The sequence below is a fragment of the Mobula hypostoma genome, chromosome 11 (genome assembly GCF_963921235.1).
Source record: "Mobula hypostoma chromosome 11, sMobHyp1.1, whole genome shotgun sequence".
In the NCBI taxonomy this organism is placed as follows: Eukaryota; Metazoa; Chordata; class Chondrichthyes; order Myliobatiformes; family Myliobatidae; genus Mobula; species Mobula hypostoma.
In genome coordinates, this window is record NC_086107.1 from 69,779,184 (window position 1) to 69,793,747 (window position 14,564).

At 44.7% G+C, this 14,564-nt stretch overlaps 1 protein-coding gene across 1 annotated transcript in view; it reads right to left on the bottom strand.

Moving 5' to 3' along the window:
• Nucleotides 1-228: 228 nt before the first annotated feature.
• The window catches only part of LOC134354315 (mucin-2-like), a 94,583-nt gene continuing 80,247 nt past the window's right edge, over nucleotides 229-14,564 (bottom strand). Inside the window, exons 7-8 of the mRNA XM_063063242.1 lie at nucleotides 11,316-11,394; nucleotides 229-5,283 (exon numbers count right to left, since the gene is read on the bottom strand). Of these exons, the coding sequence (XP_062919312.1) occupies nucleotides 4,995-5,283; nucleotides 11,316-11,394 (368 nt within the window). The 3' untranslated portion in view covers nucleotides 229-4,994. The remainder of the gene's footprint in view (nucleotides 5,284-11,315; nucleotides 11,395-14,564) is intronic.

Genomic DNA, 14,564 nt, shown 5'->3' on the forward strand with positions numbered 1-14,564 from the left:
TACACTGCCAGAAGTGGTGAGGACCAAACACATAGACAGGCAGAAACAGACCAAGAGAAAGAAAGGAGGGCACAAAACTGCGGCAGTGACTTTAACAACTCTCATCAAAAATTAATGAAACTCGCAGTTTTCACAATGAGTGAATTTAATACAAATACATAACCCTATCTGTTCCAATGGAATTGTGAAACTCAGACTAATAGACACACAATAGAGGCTTATCAATTTCATGGAATCCAATTAAAATACACAAAAGACCCAAAATAAATACTTGTATCTCATCATGTCACGCTTAGTGTTATTTCTCAGTTTATCTGTAAAGCAGTGAAAGCAGCAGAGGTGGTTGCCAGGGAACGGGAAATAATCGACAGTTTCCTCCTACAACCTCAAAACCAGCAGGTTATTTGGCCTCAGTAAATGATTCTGAGTGTGTAGGTGAGCAGTCGAATCTGATGGGGACGTGGGGGGTGATGGGGAAGTGAGAAGAGGTTACTGGGAATATTAGTGGAGGCTGGAATTGCACTGTGAGCTGGCGTTGATGAAATGGTCTCCTATATTGTAACGGAATATGGAAATGCCAATAGACACATAGTTGTTCATCATATTTCAATTCATTTGGAACAATCAGATATGTTGAACACAATTTTGTCTGTTAACAAGTATTTAATATTCTTGCTTTTATTCTGTTGCTAATACAAGAATCCCAGGAAAATTTGGGAAGAACTTGTTCTGGATGGTTCAATGTACATGCCAACAGAGACTCTCGGGGGTTTCTCTTTAATCACGCACTGAGCTACTCTTTCACTAGAGCCATAGTGAGTTCATGTTAGTTGGCTTCCTCTGTCTCCAAGGTAATCCTCCCCCATGCCCCATGCTTCCAAATCTTCCTCCACTGTTATATCTATATCCTTGAAGAACGTTAGCTGAAATACTTGCCTCCTTTGGGATGTCTAGCAGAGCTCTTCTAATTGGGCAACAAACGATCGACTGGAGGAGGTCAGCGGTCGAGCAGATTGTTTATTGCTTCCAATTCCAACACCTTCAGCCCTCTGTGTCTATTTTGTAACTGAGCAGCTTCTCTCCTGCTCATCTCCGGGTCAGCTCTGGCCAGCCTTAGCCCGTGATCCCCAGCCGCCATCTGTCCCACACCTGAGTAATTAACCGGTATGTTAAGTCCTTTTCCCACTGAATGCAGTCTGACCTAGTGAATATTTCTATCTCTTTGTCTTCAGTGCTTGTGTTGTTTTAAATATGTTTGTCTTGTAAATAATAAGTGTAATTATGCTACTGCAAATCCAGTCCATTGGGAAATTTGTGCCTAAGCAATATTTCTATGCACAACTGAAATAAACATGTAACTATCTACAGAACAGAACAAGACATCACTGTCCTCTAAACTTTCCATCATCCAGGTCATTCAAAAGCAAACAGATCACAGCCCTTGCTGTCGCATTCGAAACACTGGAGGAACTCAGCAGGGAAATGGACAGTTGACCTCCCGGGTCACAAGTCTTCATCTGGAGATGGATAATTCCAGATGATGGAACCTGACCTGAAATTGTCCATTTCTCTCCATGAATGTTCCCTGACCTGCGCAGTTCCTCCAGCACCTACAGTCTCCTGTGTCTCAAAAGTAGTCAATATTCCTGCTTTCATTTTGTTACTAAGTATCCCAAGAAAATGTGGTGAGAATTCATTCTCAATGTGTTGACTGACAGCAGGCCGCCGGGAGTTTCTCTTTACTGCCTGCAGATTACAAGACATCCCCAGGGAGTTCACAATTTTCATGCTAGTTCAGAAATATGCAGATTGGCCTTGAACAGATTAGGAAGACACCAGTCTGTAGGATTCAAGCAGTCATCTCTCCCCTCTCTCTCTCACACACACACACACGCCTACACAAAATCACAAACGCATATGTGTGTGAATTGTTTTCCTTTATCCAAATGGTTCCATGAATCAAGTACTGTACAGGTTATGAATTGTTTTGAATAAATATGCCATTGAAACAGTGATAGTCTGTGCCTAGGATGAGCATAGTAATATATAGAGTACAGTGAATGGGTGCCAATTATCTGTAGGCGGTCAATCTCTTTCCAGCCACCCATTGATGAACACGCTTGAGACAGTTGTCATTCACCATTGAGTTGAAGCCCAAAGTGATAATCACCATTGAGCAATGAAAGAGGGACAGATGGCAGGTTGTAAATAATGTTGGGGGAGTTGGCGTTGTCCATATCGGATGGCTTTGGATTGTGATGGAGGCCAGGGAATGCAAAGGGTGGGCAGGATGATCCCAGTAAGTTTGTTAGTAAATGGGGTAAGTGTAGCGGCTTAGGAGGAGGGTTTGTGTGGGGGGCGAGGGTAGAGGAGTGGGTGGGATGCAGGCAGTGGGGGATGTGGGGTTGAGTAGGATGGCCCAGACTGTGGTAAGGGTTGAGGAGAGAGGTGAATGGCTGGAAGACTGGGGAGTGAGGGGAGAGGAGTAAGGCCCACATTAGGGGAAATAAGGCAGAAAGTAGGTCAGAAGGGAGAAAGTGAAGATGGAAGGAAGGAAAGAAGGGTATGGATGGGAAGGGCATGCAATGGCTAGCAGTTGGCGAGAGGAGATGGTGGGGAAAAGGGAGAAACTGAGACAGGATATGTTCATATTACCTGACTGATTCAGTACCCATCTTGCATACCTAATAACAGATAAGGCCTTTGTTTCTGACAACATGGGATACAGCCTCTACAGCTTGCAGCTGGATGAAATGGTCCCTTCATGTTTCAATAGTACTGGATGTTTGAGGCTGGCAGAGTTCATCAATAAACGACTCCTCTACACAGATGGATCTTTATCATTTTCTGGAACTTGGGGTAGATTTTGTTTTCTTCTGGATCAGCTGAGGGAACTGGGCACTCAACTAGTTAAGTGAATAAATGACTGATGGGTCATGAGAATGGGAATAAACCAGCTGTGGGAATGACTTACCTTGTGAATCAGCAGCACACTACAACACTCCAATGAATAATTCAAGGAATGAAACTTTGCAAATCATTTTATGAGAAAGGGATGCTTTGTTGATTAGATCAGGGAATAAGATCTTTACCATCAAGTTGGACTGTGAAAATGGGACCTCTTAATAATCAGCTGTGGGAATAGGGAGTTTGCTGTTTATGAACGTGACTCCCTGCTGGCCAAGTGTCTCGACACCTGAACATAGCCAAACAGGTGTGGCACTGGGACACAATGCTGATGTGATCAAAGAGCACCTTCAGATTGATATGAGAGTGGAATAACATCACTATCAAATACATAACCACTCCCACTGTGGGAACTTGTTGTGCATAAATTGGCAGCTTGCTCTCCTGCTGTACATAGGAAAATTCTTTAAAATAATGAGACATCATCATCTATAAAGTGATTTGGGATGTTGTACAAGGAATGTGCTGTTTAAATATAAACCACACTTTTCACATTATTGATTGGTTGTGTGACTTGAAATACCCTAAATCCATTTTGGCACTGGATCACGTCACTGCTTGGTTCTGGAACAGATCATTTGACTGATAAGATACAGAATTTGGACAAGTTACTATTAGGTTGCAGGAATTAGACACTTTACCAACTGACAGTGAGAAATGAGCAATTTGTCTATTAATTGCAGAATGTGACAATCCCTAAATTGAGAATGGTTAGTGATAGCTGTGGAATTGATCAACTTCTGATTGATTTCAGTTATGGCAAATGCTCCTTTGGTGGCAGGAATGGGTGAGCAGGTTCTCTTTATCAGACAAGTAGCATCATCTATACCTCAGATAAAATCTATAGTGGTCAACCACTGCCCTCAGTTCTGAACTATTGTCTCTGCTAAACAATATCCTGTAAGGCTTTCTTCAGAGCAACATTCTATGTTCCATTTAGTTCCTGCCACTTTCACGGAATTAATTATCAGATTGCCAATTTGCTCCCAGTAGGTTCCCATGAATTAACAGCTGAAATTGGATGAAGAGTTCCCGGGTTTATAAATCTGGACCTTTGCAGAGAAAGTAGATTCAGTCCCAGAGGAGGATAGTTAACACTGCATTTTTATGGAACCATCCCAAGTCAAGTTATTCTGCTTTAACTCTTTCTGGTAATGGACTCACTGGAATGAAGTCAAACTTCATTTCATGAATGCAAAAGTACTGCATGCACAAGGGACTAGTCCTGAGTCCAATATTGAATGTGTTAAGTCCCAAGTAGAGCTGCATTTTAATTCTTAATTTACTTTCTGACTGGGCAAGGTAGCTGGGCGGACTGCGCCCTCCCCTGAATTCCCTCGCCCCTGGGCAAGACCCCTAGTCTCTCCCAGTACACAGCATTCTCAACCTGCCATCTAAAGGAGGGGGAAGAGCTGACTGTAGACCCAATGATTTCCATTCCTCCTGTATCTTTGTACATCATAACGAGGGTGTGTTCATCTCCTTGTCCCTCGAGAGCAACCACCATTGTTTAGGTGGAAATCCAGAGGGGAGAAGATAATTGGGATAGGAAGGCTAAAGGTCTTCACAAAGATACATTGCATGCACACAACAGAGGGTCTGACACCAAAGTGAATTATCCTTGCATAAGAGCGATGCAATCCAACGGAGAGGCATCCCTACCAAACACAAGGGTAGCATTGTCTGATGTCACAAAGGCTTGACCTGACTAGAGAGCAGCTTTGTCCAACACTGGAGTGAAATGGTGCTAAACAAGAGCAGCACAGTTTGGAGAAAGGCCAGATGGTTCAACACAAGGATGGGAACAGTAGAGTTCAATACAACAGTGCATCAGTCCGACAGGAAAACCAAAATGTCTCTCCTTAGGACGGTCTGATAGTGCTTCAAGCAAACCATGAATATTGGCACTAGGTGGCATTGCACAGGGCTGATCAAAAAGGCTGATTTAGTATGTTTGCACCAAGTCAGTGACATTTAGAGAGCGTGGGGACAAGAGGAATGGTTCCCGATACCATCTCCTTTCCCACTTAACTCCTGTTCTCTTGATCCTGTGTTGTTGCTGTCACCTCTATATTGGGCAGTTCTCCAGATTCATCCCTTCTCATTAGCTTGGTGGCCTCTGTAGATTCAGGAGTGATGTCCAAGTTCTCTTTATCAATCAGCTGGATCCACTCGTCAGATCCTTTTGCCTCAGCTTTCAGTTCACCTTGTCTAGACGCATCTTCCTCTCTCCCATTGTTGGCTCCCTTCTCCATGGCTGAGACGCCATCCTCTCCTGGCTTGGTTATTGTCAAGCTTTTCTTCCTTCCGCACAACCTGACAACAAGAACGCAGTTGCAGACATGTTACTTTAAATATTGTTCCAGTAATGGAAATGCTGTTCAGTGTCAAAGATCACTGTTGGAATTGCAGCCAAGATAATAACGAGGATGAATTAGCTTTTCAGAGAGGCTAGACAGAGTAACTGGTCACCAGAGGACACTGAAACATCAGAAAATAAAGAAGATAGGCAGAATGTAAGGATACAGAGAAGCTAGGTGGCACAATGAATTCAAGGAACAGATAATTTAGGGAACGCAGGAAGACCAGGGAATGCAGAGAGTCCAGGGAATATAGTGGGATCAGGGAAACTGGGAAATAGAGGAGGACCTCAGAAAATACAGAGACCCTAGATAATGCAAAGAGCCCAGGTAGCCCAGACAGCCCAGACAATACAAACTACATAGCAGGTTCAGACTAATCCAGCAAAGAGAAAACCCTGGAAAAGTGTCAAGCTCACATATGCAGAGATCAAGTAGTACAGAAAGTCTCTCCGCATGAAGAGTCTGCAAATACCAGGAAACCCCTGTAGTAGGAAGATACAGGGAACACAGGGATGAGAGAGAGTTCAAGGAACAGCACATGGGAAGGCTATTCAACCCATTGTATCCATGCTGACCACCAGCAGAGCAATCCAATCAGTCCCTTTCCCTTATACCTTGTAATTTATTTTTCACACAAGCCCATCAACTCTCCTGGGGCATGTTCAGGGAAGAGGCCGCCTATGACCACCAAATTAACCTAATATGCGATACCTGTGACCGGCTACATAGAGAAGTGTATTGAGAACATCATCGTCATTAAACACATCTAAATATGTAGGGGAAATCAGAAGTCATGGCTGACAGCGCAGGTCTGGCTACAGCTGAGAGATCAGGACCCTGCTGATATATTAGGGGATAAGGCAGTTCCAGGTCAGCCTGAGCTGTGCTTTTCCATGCCATCAACAAGATAGAACTACCTTATTCACAGAGATTACACAGCCATTTCTGTGCCACGAGAGGCACAAGGCGCATGTGATGGGGCTTTCAGACCACAGCCCATGGACGTCAGTGAAATTTCTCTTCCTGAACGTTGTTTACACTCAGTTTGATGCACGGAATGACATGCCGGTGACGAAGCCCCCCCCCCCCACTTCCTTTCCCCCCCAAGGAACAGGCACTCTGTCTGGCTGCAGCTGACGTAAGAACAACCTTAGCCAGAGTCAACCTAAGTAAAACTGTGGGGCCTGATAATGTACGTGGTCAGATGCTGAGGGACTGTACAGCCAAGTTAACAGAGGTTCTAACAAGCATCTTCAATGTCTCCCTGGAGCAGACCACTTCCCCCTCAGACTTCAAGGTGACCATGTCATCCCAGTGGCCACGAGGGTGACAGTAAACTGCCCCAACGACTACTGTCCAGTGGCTCTGACCTCAACAATGATGAACTGCTGTGAGCAGCTGGCTATGGATTGCATTAAGTCCCACCTTCCAGCTACATTGGACCCATTCCAGTTCGCTTATCACTCAAGTTGGTCCATTGATGATGCCATAGCCTCTGCTCTCTACTCTGTACTGTCCCACCTGGAAAATGGTGCCTCATATGCTAGGACGCTGTTTATCAACTTCATCTCGGCATTTAATAGGATAATCCCTCAGAACCTGGTGAGGTAAACTTTCCTCATTGGGTCACAACACCTCTCTCTGTAAATGGGCCCTGGGCTTTTTGACAGAAAAGTCGCAGTCAGTCTGTGTTAACAGAAACATCTCCAGCTCCACCACTCTTAGCACTGGCAGCCCCCAGGGCTGCATGCTCAGCCAACTGCTGGTGCATGACTGTACTGTTAGATCTAGTTCAAAGTGAGCCATCAAGGGCGCTGATGACACAACAGTGGTAGGCTGGTGTTACCAACGACAATGACAAGAAGGCATATAGAGAGGACATAGAGCACCTGGTAGAACGGTGCAGACACAACAATTTGAGTCTCAACTTCGACAAGACCAAGGAGGTGGGGAGGTGCAGGCTAATCCAGTTGTCACTGCATATACACAGCTCCTCCGTGAAGACAATTAGAAGCACAGAGTTTCTGGGAGTTCACATAATGGACGATCTCACCTGGTCTCTCAACACCACTTCTTTGGTCAAGAAAGCACAGCAGGCTCTCCTCTTCCTGAGGAGATTGAAGTGAGTGAGGCTTGTCCCCACCTCAACCAGGAATGCCATCAAGTGCCCTGACTAGCTGCATCATCGTCTGGTATGGGAATTGCAGGGCACCTGACTGCAAGTCCCTGTAAACATTTGTGAGGACTGCTGAGAGGACAGATGGCAACTCTCTTCCACCCATTCAATATATTTATCAGGAGTGTTGGCATACTGATGGAAACAAGCCTCGGTGGGACCGGTAGTGTCTGCTCAGTATTGATCAGAGCCCCACTTGTAAACACTGCTGGACAATGCCCGGGGCTCTGGCTGCTTCAAGCTCCAGTCTGAAGTGCCTGCTTGCGTCCTCACTGGCCCTGTGCTGACCAACTCTAGCATCTGGTGGACTGGCTGCTCCTGGATGTCCATCCAACATTCCTCCTGGTCCTCTCCTCTAGTTCCACTCAGCAGGAACTTGTCGACCCTAGAACACAACCGTCAGGAACACCATTTCCACCACTGCCTTCACTTCGGCTACATCTGGATTCAGCCTGTCTCCAAAAGCAGCTGATCCGTGAAGAACAAAATCCGTTTGAACTTCACTCTCTGCATGCTGCACTTTAACTGTTCTCTCTCCACTCTATCCTAATGTCCACCTCTTTCTCCCATGGACAATCTTGGCTCTGAGGCACTCTGTCCTTCTCTAGAGACATAACCATTTCTCACCAGGATACTTTTGACCTCTGATCCACTGTGGAACTGCTCAGGAGAGATGCAGATGCAGATGCAGATCACTGAGTCATCTGCCGACACTGAAATCTCCTAGAGGACCACTGCAGGTCAAAGGAAACAAACTCTCAGCTCCGAGCGCAATATATAAAGTCCACTCTTGGCATTGAAGCACCTCAAATCTGGCAAGATATCTTCATTGTTCTTTGCTGGGTGATGTTTCCTCTTCAGAACCTTATTCAGAGACTGTGGATCCCAGACAGGTGCTCCTGTCTGGCTCAGCTCCCACACACATACACCCACCAAGATTGATACCCAGTGGGTGAAGAACCATAGTCTCTATCTCTGCCAAGATCTGCTTTCTGTATCTACATATCCCATCCAGCTGCCACCTGTTGTGAGTACAGAGTACAGACTTCATATCTGTAGTTGGCTGCACACTCGGTAGGTTCCTGACTGTACTGTTTACATTTCCATCAACTGAGCTATATGCCCAGAATGGACTGGCTGGCACAGAACTTTCTTCAAGTCTAATGATTCTACTTTGCATTTCTTCCCATGGATTTTTCATTGTCAGCTTGCTTTTGACCAGAGATCACAAAGTGATAGAATGATAGAATTGAACAGTACAGAGACAGGCCCTTCAGCCCATTATGTTAATGCTGGCCTTTATGTCCATCTACACTAATTCCATGAGGCTTCAATCTCTTCCCATAACCAAAGTCCAAGCAACGTTGGAGTGTCACCTCGCACTCACTTCAGTACAGCTACAGCCTTCCTTCTGTATGGCAAGCAGAACTGCACATAATACCCCACACGCTGTGCTTTGTATAGTTGCAACATAACACAATTCTTAGATCTTAGGTCCCAACCTACGAAGGCAAGACTGCCATATCCCTTTTTTACCAGTCTATTGATCTGTGTTGCTGCTTTAAGGGAACTATAGACTTAAACCCCTCGTTTTTTCTGTTCATCGACCCTACTTAGTGCCCAACCATTTATTATACCATGTTCTACATGGACTTTACTTCCCAAAATGCATCACCTTGCCCTTGTCAGGATTAAATTCCACCTGTCAATGGTCTATCTTTCCATCTGATCTACATCCTCCTGTAGCCTTAGACAACCTTCCAACTTTTGTCTCATCGGCAAACTTTCTGATTATTCCTCCCACATTCACATCCATTCATTCAGATGGCTCTGCCATTGTCTCAGATCCTTTCCAAGATTCCTTGCCGATTTCTTGGGAATGAAATTACATGTTGCACCATCACTGCACTGTGGGAAAGATCTGCCCATTGTATGTAAATATCTCTATCGCAAGATGTGTTTTTTTACAAGAGTAAAGACATTCAGCGAGCGAACTTGAATATTATCTCTAAGTTCAAAGTAAATTTATTATCAAAGTGCATATGTGTCACCATATACAACCCCAAGATTCATTTTCTTGTGCAATAAATCCAAAATAGAATAGTAACCATAATAAAATCAATGAAAGACCACACCAACTTGGGTGTTCGTGCAAAAGATAGCAAGCTGTGAAAATACAAAAATAAATAAATAATAATAAATGAATAGGCAGTAAATATCAAGGACCTAGGATGAAGAGTCCTTGAAAGTGAGTTCATAGGGTGTGGGAACATTTCATTGATGGGGCAAGTGATGTTGAGTGTAATTATCCCTTTTGGTTCAAGAGCCTGATGGTTGAGGGGTAATAACTATCCCTGAACCTGCTGGTTTGAGTCCTGAGTCTTCTGTATCTTCTTCCTAATGTAGGGGTCAGAGGAGAGCAGGTCCTGGGTGTGGGGGTTCTTGATGATGGATGCTGCTTTCCTGCGACCGCACTTCATGTAGATGTGCTCAACGGTGGGGAGCGCTTTACCATGATTGACAGGCCCACTATTTTCTGTAGGATTTTCCATTCAAGGGCATTTGATGTTTCCATACCAGGCTGTGATGTAACCAGTCAATAAACTCTCCACCACACATATATGGAAGTTCATCAAAGTTTTAGATGCCATGCTGAACCTCCGCAGACTCCTAAGGAGGTAAAGACACTGCTAATGCTTTCTTCGCAATTGCACTTACACGTCTAACCCCATGATAGGAAGGAGGTACTTGTGATTGATGGCATGCCATGGAGGTTCTCCAGTTTACTTTCGGCACTGTGGTGGGTGGGATGGACGGATGTTGTCACAAGAAATGAGTTTAAGTCGACTGGACCTGCACTCTGATATTTAGTAGAATGCAATTTCAGGAGTTACAGAGTCAAAGTTGAGTTTATTGTCACATGCACAAGTACACAAATGCACAGGTACAATGAAAAACTTACTTGCAGCAATATCACAGGCACATAGCATCAGATGCATTTGATTCATGAAAAAGTTAAATCTAATTTAGACAAACTTTTACAATTAGAACACAATTAGAATAAAAAGACAAGTCCTTTTTGGTGCAAAGTGGTCACAGTGTTGTTAAACTATAGTGATTAAGGTTTTGCCTGTTGGTTCAAAAACCGAATGGTTGAAGGGAAGTGTGGCAACATAGATGCCGGAATGATGTTCCCCCGAGCTGAGATCTCTAGAACCAGTAGACACAGTTTCACAGTAAGGGATCAGCCAGATAGGATTGAGATGAGAAGAAACTTCTCCACCAATGCAGTCTGTGAAGGCTCAGTCGCAGAGTGTGCTCAGGAGAGAGAAGATATGTGTTGATATTATGGGATGGGAGAAAAGAGAAAGAAGGTAGAGCTGAAATAAAAGATAACTCTGAGCTTTTTGAATGGTGGAGGAGAACTGAGGGGCTGAGAAATCTACTCCTGCTTCTATATTCCTTTAAATTCCCCTTTAAATTCAAAGCTCCAATTGCATTCACTGTCCTTGTTGGGATTAGTGAGCTACTGAAGTTTCAGAAATGATCCTGCTTCGTCTATTGGGATTAGGCCCACAGACGGACTCTCAGTTTCCTTGGCTTGGGATCATTTCCGGCTTCTGTTCCCTGCCTTATGTCATGGCTCGCAGCTCTGGGCTGCATTAGGGAGGTTGCCCTGACTCCATGCCCCAGGAGAGACTTTGTCCACCTTTTCTCCAGCCCACAAGAATCGTGGACCTCTTCAAACTGGGGACCATGTCCCCAAGACAGGGCTGCCCCCAACTTCCGTCCATTTTGCCCCAGCTCACCTTTTGCTGTAGATGATCATCACTCCCCCAAGCAGGATGATTAGCAGAGACACCACTATCGCCGCTACGATCAGCCAGTCTGGAAAAGACAGGAGAAGGTCACCAACTGTAGCCCAGAACACTCATTAACATCACACCACTCTTGACAGCCAGCAATGTGAACAGAACTCTGATCATCTGCCCCCCTTGGGATTTTGGTGCTGCTGGACTGCTGGATGTTATTCCCATACTGTTATTTTGCTTTCTTTACTCGTTAATCGGTAAGTTCGTTTATTCTTGTCACATGTCCTAAGGTACAGTGAAAAACTTTGTTTTGCATGCTATCCATACAGATCATTTCAACACATCAGTACCCTGTAGTAGTACGAGGGGAAACGATAACAGAATGCAGAATAGAGTGTTACAGTTACAGGGAAAGTGCAGTGTAGTGCAGGATAGTAATGTGCAAGGCCATAAGGTGGTAGACTGTGAGGTCAGGAGTCCATCTCATCACATAAGGGGACTGTTCAATAGTCTTCTAACGGTGAGATTGAAGCTGGCTTGAGTCTGGTGTATGTGCTAGCTGGCTTCTGCATCTTTTGCCCGATGGGATTGGGGGGAGGTGGGAGAAGAGAGGATGTATGCGGTGGGTTGGGATTTTGATCCTGTTGTTGAGAGGAGAGGAATACTTTCGTGAAATGCTGAGCTGTATCCGCAGCCTATTTTGCAGTCTCTGACAGAGCAGTTGCCATAGCAAGCTATGATGCATTTGAATTACAGAGCAGTAGGATGCATTTTCCAGTGAATCCAGGGACTTTAAAGGGAGTGTAAAATACACAAGCACTCTGGATCCCGACTCCAACTACAACCCCACTCATGTCCCTGACCCCTGGCAGTATAGAGTCTAGAGTCAAGCTCTAGCTGCACACCCCAGATGCAATATGGACCCCCAGCTCACCCCCTGAGCTCCTGGATAATCCTCTGGACCATTGAGTGAGCCTTATATTGGATTGTACGGATTTCCAAGCAGCTGGATGGCAGATCATTAGAGTTTCCTAGGGAGATTCTGGAGTGTGTTTGCTTCCCAAGGTGGCTGCCACAGCTCAGGAGAAGCAAGGCAACTCTGAGTTGGAATGGATGGTAAGTTGCCATCTCATGCTTGTTGGCAATGGTGGGTACCCAATCACTCAGTGGCATTCCTACTGAGAATCTTCATTACCCAGCGACTACTCCTGGGGCAACACCTGCTGGGAAGTACAGCTCAGCATTCAACACTAGTAATTGGGTCCAGTGGGATATTAATCACTCAGTGAAGTTTTTTGGTTAAGATCCTCATCCCCCAGTGATACTTCCTATTGGAATGTTTATCACTCATGAGTGGTTTCTGCTGGGATTTATGAAATTCCGTGACACTGCTGCTGGATCTAAGTAAATGCTCCATGTTGGAATCATGACCAGCCAGAGGTAGATCCAATGGGAGTTTCATTGTTTAGTTATTTCCCTCGGATGGGAATACCATTATCCAGTGATACTTAGATTCCATAATCCCCAACACCCAATCACTGTAACCTCTGGAGATCCTCATGGAGACTGATAGGATCCACATCACCCAGTGACTGACCTTTGCTGGAAACTATGGAGTCATAGAACACTACAGCACAGAAAAGTGACTTTCGGCCCATCTAGTCCATGCCAAACTGTCGTGCTGCTTAGTCCCATCGATCCTGACCTTGACCATAGCCCCCATTAGCCCTCCCATCCATGTATGAATCCAAATTTTTCTTAAATGTTGAAACCAAACCCACATTCAAAGTACATTTATTATCAAAATATGCACACAGAATACAACTCTGAGATTTGTCCTTCTGCAGGCCCCACAGAACAAAGAAACACTATGGAACCCATTCAAAAAAACCATCAGACACCCTACCCACAAAAAAGAAGAATTTGTGCAAATGGCAAAAAGCAAGTGGACAACACATAGAATATCAAACGTCAGAGCACGAGTCCAGTACTGTTCAGTTTGGTTCCGTTCAGTGTCACACCACTAGCCCACTGCGGGTTTCTGAGCAAGTATTCTTCACTGAAGTGCACCAAACCACTCAAAACCAGCAAAAAAGAAAGTAAACAGAATCAGGAACACATACAACATGAACCAGTCCCGAGCCTCTGCAATCAGTCCTTGCACTCCTGCTGGTTCCACTTTTGAAAGTTCCATACTTTCACCACCCTCTAGTGAAGAAGTGAAGTTCTCCCTTAGGTTCCCCTTAAGTATTTTGCCTTTCACACTTAACCTATGACCTCTAACTCTATTCTCACCCAAATCAGTAGAAAAAGCCTTTTTGCCTTTACCCTATCTACACTATTCATAATTTTGTATACATCTATTAAACAAACCTCTCCTAGCCTATTCAGCCTTTCTCTATAACACAGATCCTCAGGTTACAACAACATCCTTGTGATGTTTCTCTGTACTCTTTCAATCTTACTGAGTCAGAATGAGATTTAGTATCACTGGCTGGAATATGTTGTTTTGCGGCTGCAGTATGTTACAATATATAAAAAGCTATAAATTACAATCAGGTACATACATATGATTAAGTAAGTAGTGCAAAATGAGAGGGAAAAAAGGTGGTGAGGTAGTGTACATGGGTTCGTTGTCCATTCAGAAATATGGTGGTGGTGCAGAAGAAGGTATTCCTAACACATTGAGTGTGTGTAGTAGGCATCTGTACCTCCTCCTTGATAGTAGTAATGAGAAGGGACCATGTTCTGGGTGAAGGGGGTCCTTAGCGATAGATGCCATCCCTTAGAGCTTCACCTTTTGAAGATGCCCTCGATGCTGGGGCAGCTATCGCCTATGATGGAGCTGGCTGAGTTTACAACTTCCTGCAGCTTTTTCTCGATCCTGTGCAGTGGCCCCTCCACATGGTGATGCAGTCAGTTAGATTACTCCCCATGGTACATCTGTAGAAATTCGTGAGGGGCTTTGGAGACATACCAAATCTCCTCAAGCTCCTAAAAAAAATAAAGCCACTGTGTGCTTTTATATTTGCATCAGGATAGATCTTCAGAGATGTTGACACCCTGAAACTTGAAACTGCTCACCCTTTCCACTGCTGATCTCTCAATGTGGACGGCATGTGTTCCTTTGACCCTCCCTTCCTGAAGTCCACAATCAAGTCCTTGGTCTTCCTGATGCTGAGTGGAAGGTTGTTTCTGCAACGGCACTCCACCAGCTGATCTGTCTCACTCCTGTACACCTCCTCA